Source organism: Photinus pyralis, unplaced genomic scaffold, assembly GCF_008802855.1.
Source record: "Photinus pyralis isolate 1611_PpyrPB1 unplaced genomic scaffold, Ppyr1.3 Ppyr1.4_LG2, whole genome shotgun sequence".
Classification (NCBI taxonomy): domain Eukaryota; kingdom Metazoa; phylum Arthropoda; class Insecta; order Coleoptera; family Lampyridae; genus Photinus; species Photinus pyralis.
In genome coordinates this window covers 29,641,601-29,666,121 of record NW_022170403.1, presented here as the reverse complement: position 1 = coordinate 29,666,121, position 24,521 = coordinate 29,641,601, and the positions used below count along the sequence as shown (strand labels likewise).

The 24,521-nt window shown below is 34.0% G+C and overlaps 1 protein-coding gene across 1 annotated transcript in view; it reads right to left on the bottom strand.

The window, feature by feature from the left end:
• LOC116162869 overlaps nt 1–22,450 on the bottom strand; it is a 33,133-nt gene extending 10,683 nt beyond the window's left edge. Inside the window, exon 1 of the mRNA XM_031476613.1 lies at nt 22,171–22,450. Within this exon, the coding sequence (XP_031332473.1) occupies nt 22,171–22,317 (147 nt within the window). The 5' untranslated portion in view covers nt 22,318–22,450. The remainder of the gene's footprint in view (nt 1–22,170) is intronic.
• Between the last annotated feature and the right edge of the window lie 2,071 nt (nt 22,451–24,521).

Here is a 24,521-nt window from a genome sequence, read left to right as displayed (position 1 = left end):
AACCGTATTAGTTTTCAATATTTTGCATAATAAAGACCGAAAATTGGAAAAATAAAACCCCTATCTTTTTCAATAATCTGTGGAGCACATGGAATTTTCTAAAACAAAAACTACCCCAATATCCGTCATGCCATGGAATGACTGCTATAAAACAAATCAAATTCTATCAAAAAGAATTATATTTAGAACAGCGAATTCAACATAAAGAAAGACCAAATTACTAAAAACGGTTTCCTAATATAACAATTAACAATAAATGTTCCAATAAGTCACCATTAACTGCAATACAGTAACCAAATCGATCATAAAATCCATTTCGAACTGCTGCTAATTAATCGCTGGATATCTTTTTGTTTTAGAAAATTCCATGGCATCGCAGATGATTGAAAAAGATGCGGGTTTTATTTTTCCAATTTTCCGTCTTTATATAAAAAAATGGAAAACTAATACGGTTGATTGGCGTAAAAAATGTTTTTCTACAAAAAACTTTAATACATTTTTGCTCTAAAATAATTTGGGGAGCCAATAATCGCATATTATGAATTTTACATTGAAATCCCTATGATGCGTTACGCAAGTCACCACCCTGTATACTATTTTTAAAGTATTTCCACAAAAAAATGCCCTATTGTGGCCACTTTGTCCGTCCGCCCGCTCGTTCGTTGAAACGCGACTAGTTCGCTATTTGCTTCGTTGCGGTGGCAAGGCTTGCACCAAGGAAGGAATTTTTTCTGCGTTTATTACTAAAAAAGTTATTGTAAAAAAACCAAACACCGTTTTTTTCATGTTCCATAATTTTACACTTTTGCCGTTTATTAACGATCCTGGAGATCGTTTAAAATTTTGTATTGCTGTCTGTCGTCTGTCTGTTGGTCTGTCCGTCTGTTCCTTTGTCTGTCTGTCTCTCTATCTGTTCGTGTGAACGATAACTTTGTTTAGAAATGTCCGATCGCTTTGACATCTCCGTTAGCAGAGCTGTCACTTTTAATAAGATTTAAATCTTCATGAAAACTATCTTTGATTTTGAACTGAAAAATATGATTTAAATCTTTTAAAAAGATTTAAATACTTTCGAAAAGATTTAAATCGTTTCCGAGTGATTTAAATCTTTTACAGACGATTTAATTAATACATACTAACAAAATCTCTTGATTTTTCAACCTGACTAAGCTAATTAACCCGGGTTTGATTTCGGTAGACGTTTATATGTATTTATTACAAAATCGAGTATACTGAGATTGAAGATGTCTTGGTTTTTTAAAATTGCTTTCGCAAAAAAATAGGTACATACCTATTTTAATTTAATAAATAATAACAATAAAATACGGTAGAAATGGTAGGTATATTGATGAATGATGTTGAAGGTTTCGAGCAAGATCATCAGACCAATCAGTTTTATTAAATTTAAATCCTTTACAAACCTTTTGTCACAAAACGATTAAATCATCGGAAAAGATTTAAATCATTACATCATTACATGATTTAAATTAACAAAATTAGATTTAAACCTTTTTGAATGAATTAAATACATTGAAAGTATCTTAAATACTTTCTAAAAAGATTTAAATCACAAAAAATATTTAAATCTCAAAATGATTTATTATCTAAATACTTTCTTATTGACAAAAGTATCTTTGATTGAAATCATTTGTTAAAATGAAATGCATCTTTGATTTAAATCGTTTTTTAAACGATTTGTGACAGCTCTGTCCGTTAGTTATAAACCGAATTGCAAACTTTTTTATTTATAAAAGTATTTGAATGAAATTTGATACATATGGGCACTTGGAATAAAGGAAAATCAAACGTCAGTTTTAAACGAAATTTTATGCATAGGCGCTTGGAATAAAGGAAAATCTAACGGCAGTTTCAAAATTTGGTTTTCCGCATGCGCAGTGCCAACTTTTTTTTGTTTATGCAAGCATTTAAATGAAATTTGATACATAGGCGCTTAAAACAAAGGAAAATCTAACGTTAGTTTCAAAATTTAGATTTGCGCATGCGCTGTGCCAACTTTTTTATTTATGGAAGGATTTAAACGAAATTTGATACATATGTATAGATACTTGGAATAAAGGAAAATCTAACGCCAGTTTCAAAGTTTGGTTTGCGCATGCGCTGCGCAGTGCCAACTTCTTTACTTATGAAAGCATTTAAATGAAATTTGATACATAGGTGCTTGGAATAAAGGAAAATCTATCGTTAGTTTCAAAATTTAGATTTGCGCATGCGCAGTTCCAACTTTCTTATTTAGAAAAGCATTGAAATGAAATTCTTCTTATAAACAGAAATTGAAGTAGCACGCCAAAAATGGATAGCACATGCGCAACGCTATCTTTCATATTTGTGGCCGGATTTTTACGATTTTAACAGAAGTTGCATCTTACAAATGGGAAATGAATGCAAGTGGAAATGCGCTTTTTGTAAATCGTTTACGATTACTTTTTAACTTGTTTTTTAACTAGCCATCGATTCGGCCCTAAAAAAGCGGAACTTGGCCTCATTTAACCGACTTCGTATCTCTTACGGTTTCCGACATCTCAATGGTCACCCTCGAATTTGGGACACCATGATACTTTTGCACAAAAAACTAAATCCGGTGATAACACGAGATTATTTTTGATCCGAGTATTAAAGCATTTGCTGCACAGTGAGCTTAGTTATACTTCGTTTGAGCGTTGAGTGAAGAATTACCTTCACACAACGGTTTGGTAATGTGAAAGGTATTCAAAACAAAGATGTTTGTGCAACCGACTGCTCAATGATCATAAATATAATTTATTTCTATTTACTTTCCTTACAAAGTGTCAAGTTTCCAAAAAATTGGGAACTAATATTTCGCAAGCACATCTTTTTTTTAAAGCGAGCGAAATTTGTTTAATTTAAATGTAATTTAAGTAGCACTTCTCTTAAATTTTTAAGTAGTCTCGTCGCCATTTATCAATGTACAAATAGATAAAAATGCACATTTTTTGTAGTGCTGGGCTTACACCAACTTTCATTGACTTCATAGTAATACGAACTTATACAACAGACATTGAAATTAACCAACACTCAACACAATACATTAATAAATTAATTTTAATGCACTTGCCAAACAATATAAACACCATACAAAAATGTGAAGAATACAATATTAAGTAAGTACATACAATAAGTACAAAAAATAAAAGTGCAGAGATTGTAAATATTATAAATAATTAACCATTTCTATGGAGAAAACAAAGATCGATATTGGGGGTGGAGACGGGAGAAATCAGTTTTCCGTTTCCATTTCTGAGAAAAATGACTATCGAATGACATCTTAAAAAATCAATCTTCGTCTTTTAAGCAGATCTTCCACGTTGTCATTCTTTAAAAGTTCTAAAAATAAACCATAAAGATAAAACAACTATGGTCACGTTCTGATGAAAGACATGAAGGCTGTGTGTGCTATGGGAAAAAAAGAAATTCGTTAACAATACACAAAATCGAAAAAATGACGGTAACTATTTCCAATACTAACAAAGGATTTGAGGTACCTGTGGGTATAAAACTCCACTGCTCTAAAAGCTACTAGTGAGAGTGACATCGAGCATTTCCTACTTACTTAATTTAAAATGTGACGTATTATTCTGAGGTTAACGACTTGTTGCGAAGTCTGTACTGTACTACTCGAAACTTTTGATCAGCTGCAGAGCTTCCAGTAAAAAAACTATATATTTATAATTCTAAAGTGTCAAAAATACAAAAATTTAAAACTTGCCTTATTCTTTGCCAAATAATAAATATTTTGAGCAAATTATTACGGAAAATTGTACCGTTAGTAAGTTTTATTTATTTACTAGTTGACCCGACAGACGTTGTCCTGTCTTAGCTAGAATATTTAATTCGATTTGGAATAAATAATTAAAAAAATGATTTCAAAAATGTGTAAAACATGGATGTTCCAAATTGACCTCACAAAGACTGCGACTGCCCTTATTATTTAATTATCGACATTGCCAAATGCAAATCGCAATGGAAATTGTAAACGTTGAAAGTCGAGTGGCTTGTCGTTCGGAATCATACCGATGCGTGGAATCAAAAGGTCTTCACTTTTGTACTTCTTATTCGAACGAAATTATGACTTCGATGAAGTTCATTAATTTCTTCACCGCATGTCGAGTGCCATTACTAAGACGTGGCTCGTGTATTTTCCGCAACATACTCGTATAATGAATACCGATCCATCTTTTAATTGCGGATTGTATAGTGGTAATCCCAGTAATTCTTTAAAAATTCCTTTGGATAGTTGACAACATCATCTTCGTTAGTAACGGAATCAACGGATTTGAATGTCATCAAGTCGCCCAGGGACCTTATTTTAAATGGCGTGTTTCAGTTGAACTAATTGCGATCTTTGTTTAGTTTTTGAACAAACACGTCTTAAAAAATTCACTGAAGCAACTGAAAACTGGGAGAACATTCCAATCGAATGGAATTGCTGTAAGAAATGAATTATATTTATTTTTCATGGATAATGGATAGATAGATGCTGACCGATTCGGCCGTTATCAATTCCGGTGCGCGAATTGCCAATTGTCAAACGCGCGCAGTTTAAATCATCTTCAAGTTTTCTGCAATTTTCCAATTTTCTGCGCAATTTCCTTAGTTGTTTTTTCCGTAAGAAGATTCTACCAAGTATTAGAAAACTTGAATGAAATCGGGAAACTTTTATTGCGTGACCAGAAGAAATTGGAGTTCATTTTTATACGAGTTTTTATATATAAAGAAAGAAGATTGTTGCTACATTAAACAACAAAGTGTGCCATGCTGCTAACATTGTTTCTTACTCGAAAATACCGCGTACATGAACAACCAAAATTCAATATCATTTTATTTTGTTGGTCTAATGGTCTCCATATAAAGGCAAGTAACTTGCTAAGAATGAAACAAGCCATAATTACACATGAAGTTAGCAAACGCGTGTTCAATCACAATCACCTTTTTATGAAGAAAGTGAGTACCTATTAGATATGGGAATTTAAAAGAGCCGGATTAATACAATCCCATAATCAACTTGATGATCCTATCGCATCCTTATACCAACTTGAAGTACCCAGCCAGATTACCATAATATCTGTGCCAAACTATATCAACATGAACATCAAACTTGTGTTTGCATTACTGCGTTCGAGATTTCATAGAAAGTTGCAGTTTTTTGAAATACGTTCTTTGTAAGGATCTATGTAGCTAGAGTGCAGTATGTAAGCTTGATTCCACTATTGAAACGAACATTTCTAGTGCCACCCATTCGTGCCGAGTGCATATCGGAAAACTACTTTTCAAATGTCAATTAAATACCGTTTTTATTCGTAATGAAAGTGATATAAAATGTATGACATCTTATGACAGAATCACGGTGAATAAAGGGAAGGTGGTCCGACAGCCTGTATAGAACGTCATATGTGCAATCTTGATAATCTGGCCGTTCGTTCGGTAATCCGGCGTCTCTGGGACGACTACAAGATGTCATTTTTGATAAAATGCATCTAGTCAAGAAACAAAAATGATTATTTTCCCTAGTGTGTTAAATCATGTAGGTATTTGTGTATAGTTTGTATTTCTTTGTATAATTTGTAAGCATTTACTTATGCCCATATATTCATTGTAAAATTGCCGTTTTTTCTCTATTTCTCGATAATCCGGATTATTTGCTAATCCGACGGTTGCACGGTCCCATATGTGTCGGATTATCAAGATTCTACTGTATTCATCGTGAACACAATATCCACATAGTAACAACAAATGCGAAATCGATGCACATAACGTTTTTAACATCTTTTCGACAAACACATATTTGACACCAAAAAACTTACCTTCCTATTGCCTATTGTACAGGGTGTAAATCGAAAAACATAGGCGTTTAACATGGGAAATTACTTTTTCTTTGTGCAAACGTTTCCTAATTATTTTACGCAAAAATACTTCAAATAAAAGTTATAGACTACGTTTATCTCGGCGCTTCCATCGGATCGAGACTGCATCCGATTGAATACATCCACTTGAATTGTACGAGATATAAACCAGTTCGCTTGAGTTCTCGATCGGATGCGCCGAGACAACTCGATCCTCTACTTTTGTCGGCTTCAATTGACTGAAGTGGATGCAAGTGCCACATGTTGACGACATAAACACGATTGAAACGAATTAGTAAATCAGCTGTGCCTATGTTCGTATTATTTACTTTGAATTGTGAGGTTATTATCGTCTGTCTTTGTATAATCGTGAACTTAAAAAAGAAAGCGGCTGCTGCTACCTTTGTCTAATCCTTTAAATTGTTCAGCGACAAAAACGCTTCAGCTTGAAATGAGGTTTGACTTTACTCAATCGGATGGAGGTTCCATCCGATGGAAACCACGAGATAAACGTAGTCATAGAGATATAACTTCTGCATCTAAATCATGTGAAACGATTATTCTACCTCTTCTTGTAGTTGTATGCGAAAAAATTAATTATAAAGATTCTGTTTTCACGAGTTTTTAGTCTAAGTAGTCACGGACTATGTTTTTCTTTTATCATAGTCCATGGCTACTTAGACTAAAAACTCGTGAAAACAGAATCTTTATAATTAATTTTTTCGCGAGTCGAAAATAGGATAGGTCCTAATATACTGCCCTGAGGTACTCCCTTATTAAGATTGCATACTTGTGATCATGAGTTATTTATACAAACGGCTTGAGATCGATTTTCAAGGTAACTGTGCATCCACCTCAATGCGCCATGATCAAAACCGAAAGCCGATGTATTTTAGCTGTGCACATAACAGTTTATGATCAACAAGATCAAACGCCTTACTCTGGTCTAGAAGAATGAGGAATGTTAATAATGAATGGTCCGCTGCACTGTGAATGCCATTAGTGACTTTAAGGAGTGCTGTTTGTGTGCTATATTTTCTTCTAAATCCTGATTGTACTGGACTCGGTACTGGAGGTAGAAGTGAATACAGTTCTAAATATGAACGGTTCCAAAGTTTAGAGAGTCATTCATTATATCTACCACATTATCTATACAGTGGCAGAACCTCGGGCAGAACTAATTTTAACATTTTTAAAGAAATACCATCTACCCCAACAGCTTCTGACTTAATTTTGAGTTATGTTTGCAAAACTAAATGTTGTATTTTGCTTTAATGTGGAAATGTATGGACATCGAGATAATCTTAGTATTTGGTCTTTAAGTCAACAATATTTTGCTATATTTAGAGTATCAACTGGTAGACGGGAAAGTAGGGTAGTAGACGTTATGGTATTGAAATGTATAAAATTCACGTATTGGATGCAATCTGGTTGGACGCAGAGACTAGACATTTTTGTTGTCAAAATTCTGATGATCAAGTCGCGAAGATCAAATAATCACCATTCTTTTGTACCACCATTCTCGAATTTTCAAAACTACTTTTGAATTCTTTATTTTCATGTTGAAAAACACTCAGATATGTGCATACCACATTTCGACGAGATCAGAATTTGGAAGTCTCCACAAGGAGATTAGTAGAAATATTGGGTAACGGTTTTTACATTTCAGCTTACTTTCCCAAGAAACTTCGATCGTGTTTAACCATTTTGATATATCAATTCTTTTTCATATTTATTAGCGCATTTATCATTCGGGAGTCTTTTATAAATCAGTCGAGATCGATCTCAAAAACAAAATATCGTAGAGCCTTCGGTTCTAGGCACGTATGTTTTTCTTAAAAGGTGCCATTGCCATTAGCGATGTTATTGCGCATCAAATTTGTTGGGAAAATGTCAAATCATATTACCTCAATGTCTAACAAATAAATTTCATGCATTTTGGTGATGGTTTGGAAGTATATGTTGACCAACACGTTTGTGCATCAAGAACGGAGATAAAACTACAATGTAAAAATTTCGCTGAGCTCAATTTTGAAAAAGCACAACTTTGCGCTAAAATTTGAATGTCAAATAAAAATTAAAGAAGTCTACCAATAGTGTTTTTAGACATTTTTAAAAATCAGTGTAATTAGGCGCCAATTATGCGCTGTTTAAATGAAATGTTGTAAAATAAGTTTATTTCAAAAATTATGTTGCCCGATGAACTTAATGGGCCAAATAGCAGAAATTTTGGCGGGCGTATCGCTTGCTGTTTGGAGATCAGTGAGCAACAGGGCCTGAGGGGGCGAGGGTGGGTTATAAATTAATTTTATCTCTCATTGTATTCTAATTAAAGATCTCAACGAAAGGAGCCGTTTTCTACCAACTACTGCCCTTCTTTCTTGTCTGATCAAAGTACGGAGTGGACGGGAGGGGGGAGGGGAGTGTAACTAGTTTCATCCTCCATGGTACTCTAGTGAAAGGTCACAACGAAAGGAATTAATTTCTACAAACCATAGCCCTCCTCCTCGACCTCTCACACTTTCAAAGATATATCTCCATAAACAAAAAAGTTGGCAGTTTGCAGTCTGCGCATGCGTGGATTTGATTTTTACTATGTGCGAGTTTGCTTTTCCTAATGACATTTGTAGTTTTCGATTTTTACTACATGTGATGTTTTTCTTTACTAGGAGCATCTATGTTTAAAATTTCAAAGAAGTATCTTGATAAATAAAGAAGTTGGCACTGACTGCGCATGCGCACATCTAATTTTTGCAATATCAGTTATGTTTGCCTTTAACAGAAGCATCTGTGATTACAATTTCCAAAAGATATCACGATAAATAACAGTTGATATTGCGCATTAATCTGATGTTTACAATATGCGATATATTTGCTTTCACCAGATGTATCTGTGGTTAAAATTTCAACAAAATACAAGGAAGTTGACATTGCGCAGTTTAATTGTCAAGATTATCCTTGGCTCAGGTGCTAGAGATATACGCTACCGAATGCAAAAAGAACGAACTTAATATCTTGAAAACTGTAGGAGTACTTAAGGCGAGACTTAAGGCCTCGGGCAGACGGACGGACAGAGAAAGTGGCTGCAATAGCGCACTCAACTTCGTTGGAAAATGCCCTAAATTAGTCTTTTAGTCTAGGCGATAAAGACATCTAACTGGACATTTTGGGGTGGAAAAGAAAAAAATGGTGGAATACGTTCAGTTAGGTGTCAGAAACAACATATTAAAAATCCCACCCCCCAGACCCTGTGCTAAAGGCTCCAGCCACCCCACCACTCCCCAGAAACCGTGTTTTCGCCTTTTTTGGATGATATCTCGCGATCTATGAGGTCTAGATGAAATATTTTTTGCTGAAAATATTTCTTGTGAAATTTCATACAAGGTAGATACTGAAAAGTTAGCCTAGGTGTACCTCTTAGCCTAGGAAATTCATAAAAGGAGCCGAAAATCATCAATTTTCGTGTTTTTTGCGGTTTCTTGCAAATATATCGCGACCTTTAGGGCTAGATGAAATATTTTTAGCTGAAAATGCTCCTCATGAAATTTCTTACAAGGTAGATACTCAGAAGTTAGCCTAGGTGTACCTCTTGGCCTAGGAAATTAATAAAAGGAAGAGAAAATCACCAATTTTCGTGTTTTTTTTGCGGTTTTTTGCAAATACATCGCGACCTTCAGGGCTAGAAGAAATATGTTTAGCTGAAAATGCTCTTCGTGCAGTTTCATACGAGGTAGGTAACTGAAGAATAATTGGCGTCAAGTCACCTTTCACCTTCAACTTTCATGTGTGAGGAACTATTCATTGTAAAACAAAGTATTTCTATGTACCATTTATTCACGTAAAATAGTTATTTGTACAACTAGTTTTGAAAGTGATACATTTTATGAATTTCCTAGACTAAGAGGTACACCTAGGCTAACTTCTGAGTATCTACCTTGTATGAAATTTCACGAAAAATAATTCATATAGACCTCATAGATCGCGAGATATCAGCCAAAAACACTGTTTTTGGGGGGTGGTGGGGTGGCTGGAGCCTTTAGCACAGGGTCTGGGATTTTTAATATGTTGTTTCTGACACCTAACTGAACATATTCCACCTCAAAATGTCCAGTTTGCCAATTTTACTGCCTCTATCGCCTAGACTATTTGGAATAATTTCTTAAAAATTATCCGTTGCTATTTGAAAAACAGTTGTATGACATCACGGTGCAAAGGGTGGATATAAAAAAAACGTTCTTGACAGCCTAATATTCTTTATGCCTTGTACTTGCAAGATTTTTCAGACAGTTTCTGGGGATGTATGGGAGTAACTCCCAGCGCGAAAGAAAGTTAACAGAATCAAAGTAATCGTTTCGCTCACATAAATATTTGAGTTTTTTAACTGTAGTTTTGTAGGTCTGAATCTGTTATCAGAATTTCCATAAAACTCGCTTTTACGGAATGACAATAGAGAACAACAAACGAAAAATAATGAAGTATCAGGCTCTATACTTTCACATAAATTTAGAAGAATAATCCACGGGTAATTAGATCGACCTTAATCAACATAGCTATGATGGCGATGCATTCAAATGAATTTCGTTTTTGTCCTCTAATTCCGTAAAAATTCTAACAGATTCAAACTCTCCGAAAAAAAAAGTTTAAGCTAGAAAATTAAATTTAGCATTTTATTTTTTCAGTGGTATATCAGTTATTTTCAAAGATTTTTCAATAGTTTTTTTAGTCATAACGTTGCCCCCATTTAATCTGCAATATATCTCTGACCGTTACGGAGATTCCAATGGTGAGCTACGAATTTGAACCAATTAATAGAGAAAAAATTCTTCTTTAAATGTTACTTTAAATGATTTATGACGTCGACATTTCATCAAAAGCCAGGAAGCTAACTATATGTGCTCCACGTGGGTGACCCATACCTACACTTCTTAATAATTGGCTTTTATAAGAAAGCCCCTTCCCCTGACATCCAATGTAATCTGCGCATGCGTAAAAATTTTATTATGCCTTTTAGTCGGCACGGATTCACAGTCTATTTTTTGATGTGCGTTTTTTTCCGTCCCTAAATAAGAAAATTGGATCTACGCGTGCGCAATCCATTTTGTAACGCAAGTCGGTTAACATTTCAGAAAAGATGGTTCACAAGTAAGAGTTACCTATGTTCTGCACATCGATTTTTTGGCACGTGATGTCAATTTGCTTTGCATTTTCCCTTGAAATTTCAAAAAAATCTATCCAAACAATAAATTTGGGTCTGCGCATGCGCAATCCTTTTTTTTTAAACAAGTGCAGATAATAAATAATAAGCACGGCTTACAACAGAGTCAATGCTTTGCAGATCTATCACATTTAATTTAACAATTTCCTCAATCAAGTTGGGGTTTGGATCAAAATTTTAAGTCTCTCTGATCCAAAATCAGTGCTAAAACTGAGCAAGGATGCAACAAGCGTATATAATAAGTACAATAAACGACAAAAGCTTCATATCGCAGAAAAACTTCGTTCCTTGGTGCAAGCCTCGACACCATAGGTAACTAAATAGCAAAAAACTAAGGCAATATCTCTTAAGATAAAGATCTGATAGCCGTAGAAACGGCAAACGGTAGGACAAAGTGGCTACAAAATTCATTTTTTAAATTTTTATAAAACTGCCCCAAAAGGGCCGTTTGGTTATGTCTTCGTCACCATTTAAAAAAAAAAGTAACGGATTTATTTAATGAGCGCAAAATTTTTGAATTATAGCAGTAACAGAACGAAAAAATGGCATACATAGAACCGAAAAAAGATGTGGTTACTCAACCATTACCCTTACCTTCCTCCCCCAGTTTTACACAGAAAGTATGGGAGCATTTTCCCTTTTCTTGATTTTATTAGTGCCTTTTTGGGTATCCATTTAAAATTTTTGCAAAAATACTTACCGTTTGTATGCTGATTAATTTGCAATTCTCATTTTGCCACCCGGAACGATAACGGATATCCAGATCTTCCAGAACAACTGGAGAACCATCACGCATCCTTACCATTACAGTTTTCATCAATCAATCAATCTTTCGAAACATTTAACAATACGGAATACGGTTTTGGGTAAACGATGAAGTTAATTTAAAATTACAGCACTATTCCGCAATTGCAACACATTGCATAAGGAATGTAAAAATTGTATTACTTTACCTGTCAGATTGCCAATCAAACAAAACATTTTATGCCATTTAATTGTACGAATAATAAAAACAATTAACACATAAGCATACAGGAATAAAAGAAGTATGAAACGAAATATCTACGATGTAATACATATTTTTACCGATATCACAGTGTTAAATTTACACTATGCCATATTATATTTTAGTAATCCCACTTACCAAATCGAATAACGCAAAGAATGCGATGCAAAATAAATCTGTGGAAGAAGTGTATGGTATAAAATATCTAATATTCGCCGATACTCGTACACAAATTTAGTTGAAGAGTAGGTAACCTATTTTTGTAAAATTTGTTCTGTTCCAAATATGTCTAAAGCGTTCAGTAACACGGCCGCTTTGCCCCTCCCCCCTTTCATGCAATTCGATAGCGCAACTGTCCTAAACCGAGTTTTACTGGAAGCCACATAATATATAAACATGCCTAACATATCCACAGTTAAACTATTTTGGAATTCTTTACCGTTTTAAAATATTACATAATACACATTACCTATTTGATATTTAAAACAGTTGTAGGTATATAATTGAAAAGCCAAACATTCCTGGTCAATATGGTTCGAGATATGGTTCCGAGGCGTTCAAAATCAATGTAAAAATAACACATCCAGATCATAACTAACTAAAAGCAATCATCAAGATTCCCCAAAATTGTATTGCTGAGCGTTGTAAATCGAATAAAGGAAAGCTCGCCGTGCACAGTTGTTGATCCTTCATCGATTACAAAGCAGACACCATTATCGTGATGGCAGTACATAGAAACGACACAGTTAATTTCATTTACAAAAAATGTATCTTAAAAAAGAAACTTGTTAACATAATTGCAACAACATATTTTGTAAATGACATCGTATAGTTCGCTATTGCCTCCAAAATCGATAGGGTGGTACAGCAACTATGACCGAAGCCTGAATTTTATTTTCGCATGCGTAGCGGCTATGATAGAAATAGCAATCGTGAAACGCTATTTTTGTTTATTATAACCAATATTCCGAAGATAACCAAAAACATTCCCTAAGAAGCACAAATCTAATTTAAAAAAAGACAAACATTCAATGCCTATATAACTTTTGAATTTCACATATGCTGGCATTAGAAATGATGAGTCACCCACTTAGCCACGTTACACGAACGCCGTAAGTAGTTGAGCATAAAGCCATGAAACGGAATTACAACATTCGTACTTGTTGACCTTGATGTTGTGTATGGTGTCAATAAAATTATTTCTGTTCTATGTATACGGATAATTTCTCTATAGTTTTATTGTTTAGTTTATACATTGAATATATTTCCTTTACCATTTGGCACATCTTAATTTTGACCGAATCGCTACGGCGAATATTAATAGACAGTACAGTCTGCAAATATACAAATGTTTAACGATTTTTGGTTATGAATAATACCAAAACTTCTATTTAAACTATGAAAATAAAATTGCGTGCATGAAAATAAAAAACTACAGTTGCTCCTCAAAAATAGTAACACGCATGCTTGGTTGGTTAATACGGCAATGGCGTCCTAGTTGTGCAGTGCAATATTGATTTTGGACCACAAGTAATTAAAAATCAACGTAAAAGTCTTTCATTTTACTAGTAAAAGTATAGACCAGTAATAGGTCTGTTTCATTTTGTATACCTATTGTTTTCCCGTGACACCAACAAATGTGCAAATTTTCCGCTTCTTGCCAACATCCATTACCAAAAACAACAAATTCGTATTATTTAAAAAATATAGATAGTTTTTTTGGTTTAATATTATCGCAACGTTGTAATAATCGGGGAATGACGCCATGCCAATTTAATCATATCAACTTCAATGTACCACTACTTAGACTAAAACATTGTAAACGACGAAGGATCTCGAATGTTTTATAACTAATTGTTTCAAAACATAAAATTCGATATATCGTTAGCTACCCGAATGCGACAGTTTTTGTACACCTTTCGAGAAACGGGTAGGTAAGTACCTGGGCGGGGTTCAAACCCACGTCGTCCGATCGAAGGTATGCGGCCTTCAGTTGACGGTAGATTTCGACTTTTCTAGAACCATCTGCAATTCTACAATTACTAAAAACAAACACAATATAATGAATATTTACTTGTTTGTTATTTTATGCAGGTTTGAATTTTCGAACGTAACTATGAATTGGTCGGCAAGAAATTTGATACGTGTAAGTTAGTCATTTTCTGTCTGTGTCAGTCACTTCCAAAGAACTTTCCATTCATTTAATTTCTGAGTAACGTCTTCAAACTTTCAAAGTAAATGCCGAATAGAATCAGAGATAATCTTGAGATGAAACTAGACTTGACCAAGTAAAATTTTAATCGAACCCAAGACAAATTTCATTATTTTAATTACGAAATAGAATCAAAGTGTGTCACTATTTGACTGATTCAACACATATGTTCTTGTTTAAATTCTTATAATTTATTGTAATGTAATACCTACCATCGAGCCTACCATAATACATACATAAATGTAACTGTTTTGTACTAAATCTGACTAGCAATATAACAACCTTTTGTCAACACTTTACGAAAGTCGCAAAACAGGCAGAATCAGAAGGTTGGGTACTGGACGAGTATTCGATAAGCATTACCGATGGATACATCGAAACCTACCATTTCTCCTCAGTAGAATACCATCATCAGATACTTCGTACTCAAAATAATTTGTGTATCACGCAAGCCATTTCCTATCTTTAGTTAAAAATTACTGCAGAAAAAGAAAATTAGTTTTCCGTGCAAACCAAAGTAGCGACTTCCTTTCTATCGTTGTTCCAGAGATTATTATTTACAACATTGTTCTAATCAGCGACTTGCTATAACAAGTCTCTGGTTCTAATAGATCGTCAATGAATGTATTAGGAGTAGAAACACCTCTTGACATTTGCCATTCTCCTGACATAAGCTTAGAACATTTCTCTTGAGCGTAGAAAAACCTCTTCATCTATTATGTTCTGGTAGCCAGAGAAAATTTACATACATTCCATGTAACAGAAAAAACACATCAGCACACATTATTTTCTCCCGATAAAAAGTTGTAAAAATTTAAACGAAAATAAGGTGCACTTAAAAAGACCTCCTAAACGATTAATATGCTCATAGTAGAAAATAGTTGTTTATATAACAAGAGCGCGAAGATCAATTTCGCGCATTGAGACTGAAGGTATTTTGACGAGGCTAAGCCGAGTTAAAATATCAGTCAAATGCGCGAAATAACTTCGCGCTAGCGTTATATACAATATTTTTTCTACAACTGAACCGATTGTTCATTAAATTTGCTGTTTAAATTCAACTTTGTCACGTGCGCGAAATACTTTTTTTCACTGTTGACGGTTTCGCGCACGTTGTCAAGAGCAACGTTACTTATTAATTAACCCTTAAAAATCTAGTACTTTGTGTTTCGAAATTCGTCAGAAAAAGACAGGATTTTTTGACAGTTGTAAAAATAGTTATTTATATAACAAGAGCGCGAAGTTCAATTTCGCGCATTGAGACTGAAGGTATTTTGACGAGGCGAAGCCGAGTTAAAATATGAGTCAAATGTGCGAAGCGAAGCGAAGACTTACTTATTAATTAACCGTTTAAAAATCTAGTACATCGCGTTTCGAAATTCGTCGGAAAATGGCAGGTTTTTTTGACAGTTGTAGAAAAAAACAATTTTGTAGGTTACACAATTAGAATACTGGAGATACTATACACTGTGTCCATCTGGCTATCTTGGTGATCTCGGAAGCCATAGAAGATAGTACGATGGCTAAATTAGGGAAAACTCTCTAGGAAATTTGCTCGATAGGTATTGTCACAAGAATCACGATTAGGATGTTGTGCGCGGGTACACCATCCTGTTGAAATCAACAGATTTGTCAACTTTTCTTTTTTTGTGCCGGACATCGCATTCGTAACAAAAAAATGCTACTCAATACAGTATATACTTTTTCTTACGGGTCATATAAAAAATAAAGTTTAAGATGATTTCTTCAAAACGAAACGTTGTATTGAAAATCTCTCAACGGTGTCTTGTAGAGCTCAAAAAACGACAATGAAAAAGAGTTTTTAATTTTTTGTATCTGTTCAAATAACAACAGAAAAAAAATAAAAAACGAAATCAGGAAATTTCGTTGGACTTTTTTTATTTGAACTAAATACAAAAAAATATTTATTACTGAATAATCTGCAATTTTCAAAATGAGTATAAGGGGGCCAAGTAAAAAACTTATCGTACCTAGCGTCATTTTTTAAATGGAACGCCCTTTATATTTTAATTTAAAAAAATAGTATATTATATTCTCTTTTCAAAAATATAACACACTAGGGAAGGGACGATATTTAAAAAAAATGATCCAAAAAAATTTTAAATTCCAAAATTTAAAAAAATTATTGTAACTTATAAGGTAGTAGCATGCTGTATTTATCGATGTTTACTTTCTAGTTAGATGATTAATAGGGGGGGGGGGGGCCTTACCAATAGATACGTCTCGTCCAGACAATTCATTTTGCCTTTGTGGGTACTTTTCTTCGGCAAAGCGTTTTCGAGATATTCGCTCGTAAAGTTTTGACACCACCAATAGATATTTTCCTTCCAGACGTCCCAATCGCCCTTTGTGAGTACCATTCTCCGACAATCTGTTCTTGAGATATAAGGAAGTATTTTATATTTTCCTATTCTAAATTAATCAAAAATTCAAGAAAAATCTTTTGTTGGATTTTTTTCGAGGATTGTTTTTTGAATTACTTATAAGTGTAACCTCGAGTGTAGCCATTTTTAGGAGTGTCTTGCCCCTCACAACGTGTACCTCTAGGTTTGTACTTAGTAAGCCAATGATGGCGATGCATATTGGGTAAAAATGTCAATTTATTAACTGGTTTGTTTTCCGTAATGGTGGCAATCGATGGGTATTGTCAACATCAGCCCATCATTAGCAATATCGATAATTGATAGTATCGATAATTTTTTATTATAAATAATCAATAGTAAATGTTAGTATCTCGCAGCCCTACTCTCAAAGGGAACATTCAAGGCCTGGTGGACATAGAGTCACAACTTCTATCCGGATATCTCGCAAAAAGTGTCGGAAGAGGGTACTCACAAAGATGATATGGAAGGTCTCGACAATACGCATCTGTCCGTGTGCTCTTTAAAATTTGTGGGATAATCCTAATAATAATAACTTTATTGCCCAACAGTGTATAAACCAATTATGGACAAATACAAAATACAACAAGTAAGTTAGACTTAAATAGCATAGACTTACAATTGAATAATTGAATAAGTGACGTAATTACACGTACGTAATCATTATTCATGCTTAACATATCGGGAAACATCGGACTACCCGATCCCGAACGAGCAGCGTGATAATTTCGCATAACCTATTATATTGCTGTCTGTCTGTCCGTGTGCACGATAACGTTGTGTAGAAACGCCCGATCGGTTTGAAAATTGATACACATGTTCTTCAGGATATAAGGAAGGTCGCTATTTCGGTTACGTAGACTTTTTTTTTGTTCAGATATTTAAATGAATTTTGTATGTAGACACCTCCAATAAAAGTAAAACTGATGGCGATCAAAAAATTTGTTTTACGCATGCGCAATCCGATTTTTTTTAACATATTCGTTATGAACCGAATAGCATGAAATTTTGTATTTAGGCGCACCTCGAATAAAAGTAAAACTAATTCCGAATCAAAAAATTTATTTTGCGCATGCGCAATTTCAAATTTTTTATTTGTTCAGATATTTAAATGCAATTTTGTATATATGAACCTCGAATAAAAGTAGAACTAATGCCGATTCAAAAATTTGTTTTATAAGCTATGCTGATCTGGTCGGATAAAATTAATCCGTTGAGGTGTGTTGTAAAAATGATGTATTTTTTGAATCGATATGGCATAATTTCAGCTCCTGTTTTTAAATTACAAAAGAGAGCCATTCGTAATATTTTCAAGTTACCTTAAATCACCTCTGCAAGTCATTTTATTTTTTGGTTTTTGATATAGGTACCATCAATTTAGATATGTTCAATCGTCTGAATGTAAACCATCAGTATAACACACGGTATGGTAATAAATCATTCTCGATATGAAAAACATCTGGAAAAGTTAAAAAAAACCATGTACAGGGTGCTCCATTTTCGAAATTTCCCAATCTGTTGGTGCTATCAAAATAAGTAATATAGGCGTTATGGGTGTTTTTGGGTGACAACTTAAAATGGTAAAATCAAAATTTGAAAATATTCGCTCGTTTCCGAGGGGGAAAATAAAAAAATTGGCTATTTCAGAATGATCCTATATTTTCTTAGTTACTTAAAGAGATCCAGAAAAATGTTTATTACACAAGTTTTTTTTAAATCATTTTTGAATAATTGGACGTTTTCAAAATAAGTAAGTCTGATAAAAAGTTATCGGACCTAACCTTTTTTTTAATGCAACACTAATATAGTTTAATTGAAAAATATGCAATATACACTAACAGTGCAAACAAAGTCAAAAATGTTAAAATTTTTTTAAAAATTTAAAAACACTTATTTTGTATTTTTTTAAAATTATTTAACCGTTTTTTGATTTTTTTAAATTCTTTTTAGTGTTTTTGAACATTTTCCATTTTTCTAAATCATTTGAATCTTTTTAAATGTCGTCCCTGGTTCTTGAAAGGAGTATTTAATGCTATTTTTTAGATTAAAATATACAAGGTGTTCCTCGAGGTGTTCCATAGAAAAAATTAGATTAGGTTGGATAACACTTTTACCAGGCCCCGTATATTTATTTTGACGGCAGATTATTCAAAAACCATTATAAAGAAACTTTTGTATAAAACATTTTTCTATATCTCTTTTAACTAAGAAAATATAGTCATTATACAATTTTTTTAATTTCCCCCGTATCTCTTAAGAGAAAATTATCAAATTTTGAATTTACCATTTTAACCTCGATTTTAACTTTGCCGCAAAAAGAGCACATGGCGCAGATGACGCCTATACGCATTACTTTTTTTATAGGACTAACAATTACGGTAGATACCTACCCTATGAAAGTGTCCAAAATGAGACTTCCTGATAAATAAGAACGTTGGCGCTGCACATGTCTGTTTTTGAGTTTCAACACGCGTGCTATCTTTTTACAGAAATATCTCCATAAATTAGAAAATTAGAATTCGTACTTGATTTTCACGTATGCGATATGTTTGGCCATATAATATAGAAGCATCTATGGCTAAAATTTACACAAAATCTTTCCACAAACAAGCTCTATAGTCTTTTCCTAAAAAAAATTCGGTGGTATTTTGGCCTTTGCCGGGAGTTGCCAGGATTATGCTATATGCTACCAACTACAAAAAGAACGAACTAACTACGTACATACTTTAAAACCTGTAGGAATAAGTTAAGGCCTCGGGACGGTCAGACCGACGGAAAAGTTTTCTATGAGGCTTAGATATCTAACCCTCGAAGATCCAAACGGTATTTATTACATACGATAAAATAGCTCATATTTAGCAATAGCGCAGGTTCTGAATTAAACTGAGATGTGAACATTCCTTAACACAGATGACCAGATCTATTAATATTTATTGGAAAAGAGCAAAAAGTCCAATTGGCTAGCTAGACAAAAGACAGCGAAAGAAACCCGCGATATTACCTGATAGTTTCTAATAGGTGTTCCGACCGAAACGCAGTATGGCGCCCAATTTTAAATGTCCTGTAATGGAATCAACTACTTAGGCTATTAAACTGATCTACCGTAAGCTCTCGAAGAAATAATGTCCACGCAAACCTGCACAAAGCGTGATAAGAAGACATAGTGGTCATTCGCAATTGCCGATTTTTCATATATTCACGTTTACCGCCAGTGCACTGGCAGAAATCCTGCCATCGTAGATATTAATTAAGGTCAAGGCCAACTCACTCATATCTATACGCATAATGCATCGAAGTACAGAGGGCAACTCCTTCAATTAATTTGAAAAGAAGAAGTAGGTGCTCTTTGAACTAAAAATGTTAAAATAATTATTGCTTTGGAACTCGACTTGCATTACGTCATTTAAGCAACCAAATTTGAGGATGAGAATTTGCGTTTGTACGATTAGAAATGAATTAAAAATTCAAGGACGCATATTTTGTGATTGCGATCGTCCATACTCTATTAAACGGGTAAAATTACGGTACGAACGGATGGAAACTTGATAAACAAAATAAGAAAAACGAGGGCGGATAGCACAAAAAGTATGAAAATACCTCACCTACCGTTTGTGATAGAAAGTTCGTTACCGTTCGTATTTATGTTAGATTACACAATAATAGTTTATGACATTAATGTAGTTTCCAGTATAATTCATAGGTAAAATAAATAAGCAGTTAATGAGGAGGTAATGCACACTGACAAATAGAATAGGTATAATGTGTTTATATTGAATCGGTGTCATTAGTACAAGAGATAATTACAAATTAATCAGATGTATTATAAAGTTTCTGAGAATAACAAATTCCCATAGGCAACATGAGCAACAATACGAAAATTATTGCTAAATGAGTAACAAAAAGAGCAACTTAAATTATGTTCATTTTATGTTACAAAGAATATTGATTCAAATAGGAAATGTTCACAATAATTTACTTCAATGAGGTGATTAGGTAGGCAACTAGATGCGCAGACTTATCTTTGTTCGGGTACAACGCCCTTGCAGGAATCACTTTTGATTTGCCCGAAAGTAAAAATATATAGATCTGAAATAAGATGACCAATTTTGGTGTCTTGGATTACGCAACTACAACGCATTCAAATATAGACCAACGAGTCGGGTCGTTCAAATACACTCTCAATTTCGAAAGCAAAACATTAAATTACAACAAAATGAGTATTTGGTATTGACACTATAGAAAAGATGGTGGTATTATTTTTAAATCGGGTATCGTTTGGTACACGGAAATTATGTTGAAAATGAAAAAAAGTTCACGTAAATATAAAAATAAATGATTCGAAACTATATGATAGAGTAGATATGATCAAAATACTTCATGGACAAAGGCAATGTTAAAACGCGGTGTTGTATGTTTGTATAACAACATGGCCGACTAAGGTATTTGCTTCGTTATTGACGATAGAATACGCCGTCCGCCCCCGTTCAACGACACAAAATAGAACAATCCTCACACAATGAACCCATCGAGTAGATACGTTAATTCTCCAAAATATAGTTACTTTAAATCGCTTTTCCATCATTTCAATGATATTAGTAATGTTCTAGCTAGGTCAAGTAACGTTCTAAAAATATCATGCAGTGAACTGCTCGAACCATCCGCCATTACATGATTTAGACTTGTTTACTCTTACAACAGATTAGCGTTTTCTATGCTATTGTAACAAATTTGATTAACGCCACGTATGGATATTGTCAAATAATTTCTTCCGGCAGCTATTTAACAAATTTTGTTATTGTTTAAATCGAAAAATGACTATTAATATTTCAGTTAGCAAAAATGTTCCTTTTTTGACCTAATGCGACTCTACCCCAAGTACAATCAGTGCAAAAAATGCTGTTATCAGTTGACAACTATGTTAAATATATCGCGAATAAGTATATTGAAAACAATACCATCTCTGATACCTGCCTACAATGTGATAATATTAACAATGAAATGCAACATATCAAATGCCAATGGCAATGCAATAGAAAACATATCAATTGAATACAACCAATTTTTGATTGTATACACTAGTAATGAAACATGGTAAAATAAAAATGAAGAACATGCAAAATGTAGCAAACCAATTATTGACATGTTGCTAGTGGTATACCTAGATAGTTGAATCTTTCGCACAAATTAAAGCCTTGTGACACAAGCAGCTTCGTACAGAAAATCACTCGAAAGCTGGTCTAATAGCGTAAAGTGATATACTAGAAAATACAGCCAAAACCTTTAAAAGGAACACTGTAATGTAAAGCTTCACACGAAAGGAGGCATCATAGTAAAAAGCAAGCCCGGTATCGAAAACCCTACAAAACAAACGTTACACAAATAATACACAAGTTAAGAATTAATTCATGGATACGCTTATGCATTAATGCAATCTAATTTTTATTGTTTTAACTCACCATTTCAGGAATAACGTATATTAGTTGGTCTTTAAGGTTAGGTGAATTGGACTCCCAAAGTGGATCCACACAGTCAAGATTCACAAACTTAAAATCACCTCTAGACATTTGCAAACAAGTCCTACACATTCTCGGTTTATGATACATGTTGTTTTAGTTAATTATTTTCGTCATAACAATAAAAATATTTGCAGTTCAGTACGACCGACGTTACATTTGATAGACTGCATTGCACTCGTTTAGCTTACGTTTGCCGCTTACCGATACTGCCGAACTAAACAAAAGCTTGCCCACTACTGGATAAACTGAAACTGCATTCAGCGGGAAATTTTGAATATGTTGTTGTTTTCTCGCTACGTTTTTTTTTTGCTAAATGATATCGTAATGTTATTATCGAATGTCTGATTCAGTGAATAGTGCAGTTAAATTTAGCGGCGATATTTATAAATTGTAGTATGTATCACGAATTGAAAACCAATTATTGTGCAAAGAAATAGATAGGTATAGGGCCGTATAGGTATATTCCGAGGTATATTCATTGAATAAAGACTTTATTCAACGATATATTTAAAAAAATCGTCTTCCAAACGTTTGAATTTCAAGAGAAATGAGTAACATGTATTATTATTATCATTAATTAGGTGTTATAACCACTTGGCCCTCCATAGGTACCTATTTCGTTTTGTTGGATGGATACTTGCATTTTAGTATTTATTTATTTTACATATGAGCAAAGAATAACTAATAATTAGGTACTAAGTGTAAGTATTTGAAGCTAAAAATTAAAATAGATAGATCAGTTTAACTTTTGTATAAAGTGCATAAATTATTATTGAAAGGGTTCAAGGACGTGTACTGGCATTGCATTTACGAACATATTCGATTTTTATAGGTAGGTACGTAAAGTAGTACATAATGCGGCCTCTCTTTTTTAAGATCATTTTCACCTAGTAGGTAGTGAAGTTATATTTGATCATTCATAGACCATTGCTTATGCCCTGATCTTTTAATCCCGCCATTGTGTTCCAAAAGTATACTTATCGTTATCTAAATGATCTTTTACTTTTAGTATCAATTCCAGAGTTCGGCTTTCTCTATAGTCTATGCTTCCGTTTGCAAACTAAAAGAGGGCGTTGCCGCCTGTGGGGTCGTAGGGGTCTGTTCTCCAAGAGTGAAAACGTTTGTAAGCGAAAGATACCGTTTGGAAATTATATACCTACCCCAATTTGTACATATTCTGCGCACACTTTTATTGGCACTAAGTGGATTGGTTAGTGCTATGTTTGTGTTTGTGCCGTGTTCGCCAGAAAAATATACCGTTTTATCCCGATTTTTAGATGTTCTGCCAACTTTGCACACTTTGATTAGTACAAATCTTGAGATTAGGTGGTGGTTTGTGCCATAAAATGTTTACTAGCAAAACATACCGTTTGGAGGTTACCTCGATAGTCGATTTTTAGATCTTTACCCCGGCGTTAGTCGTCTCAAATATCTTGACGTACACTGATTAGTTGGGAGCTCGGTTGGGAGATATGCTGATTTATGTGTTACACCGGTTACACATAACACATAATTTTTCTGAGAAAAATCTTTAGAACACAACGACTACCAGAACCAAATTTTAGAGGAACAATATAATAGAGAGAGAAAGAGAGAGGGGGGAGGGAGAGGAAGTGAGAGAGAGAGTGAGCGAGAGGGAGAGGGAGAAAGAACCGAAAAATACCGGGTTCTTTGGCACAAATAATAATGGTACCGGCGAGGGTACCGGTATCGGTTCCGGTTATCATAACGTGTTCAATAACGGTTCTGGTTCCAAGCGATGGGTGTATAAATTAAATGTATTCGGTTCCAGTTTCGGTACCGGTTCTATTCCCTGAACCCGTATGAAATATTGGTTCCACGTTCATTCTACTTATATGTAGAATTATTTTCGGTTCCGGTCCCAGTTCTTTTGGTTTCGCGTAGAATAATGAAGCAAAATTTATTAGCAGCTATTTTTGGAGGAGCAGATGACGGTGAAGTTGAGTAGGTAGATTATTTTGGACAATGCTTTAGTATAGATAGGGACAACATGATGTAGACAAGAGAATAATATTTTCATTAAATAGCATAACCAATGACGTCCAATTTTCGTTTTGAAATAGATGATATTCCTAAACTTGTTGAACATTAATTTTATCTCTCATTGTAGGCCTCAACGAAAGGTACCATTTTCTACCAACTACTGCCCTTCTTTTTGTCCTCTTATCAAAGTACGGTGAGGAGGTGGAAAGAGGGGGGAGGAGTGGAACTAGTTTTATCCTTCATGGTACTCTAATGAAAGGTCTCAACGAAAGGAATTCATTACTACC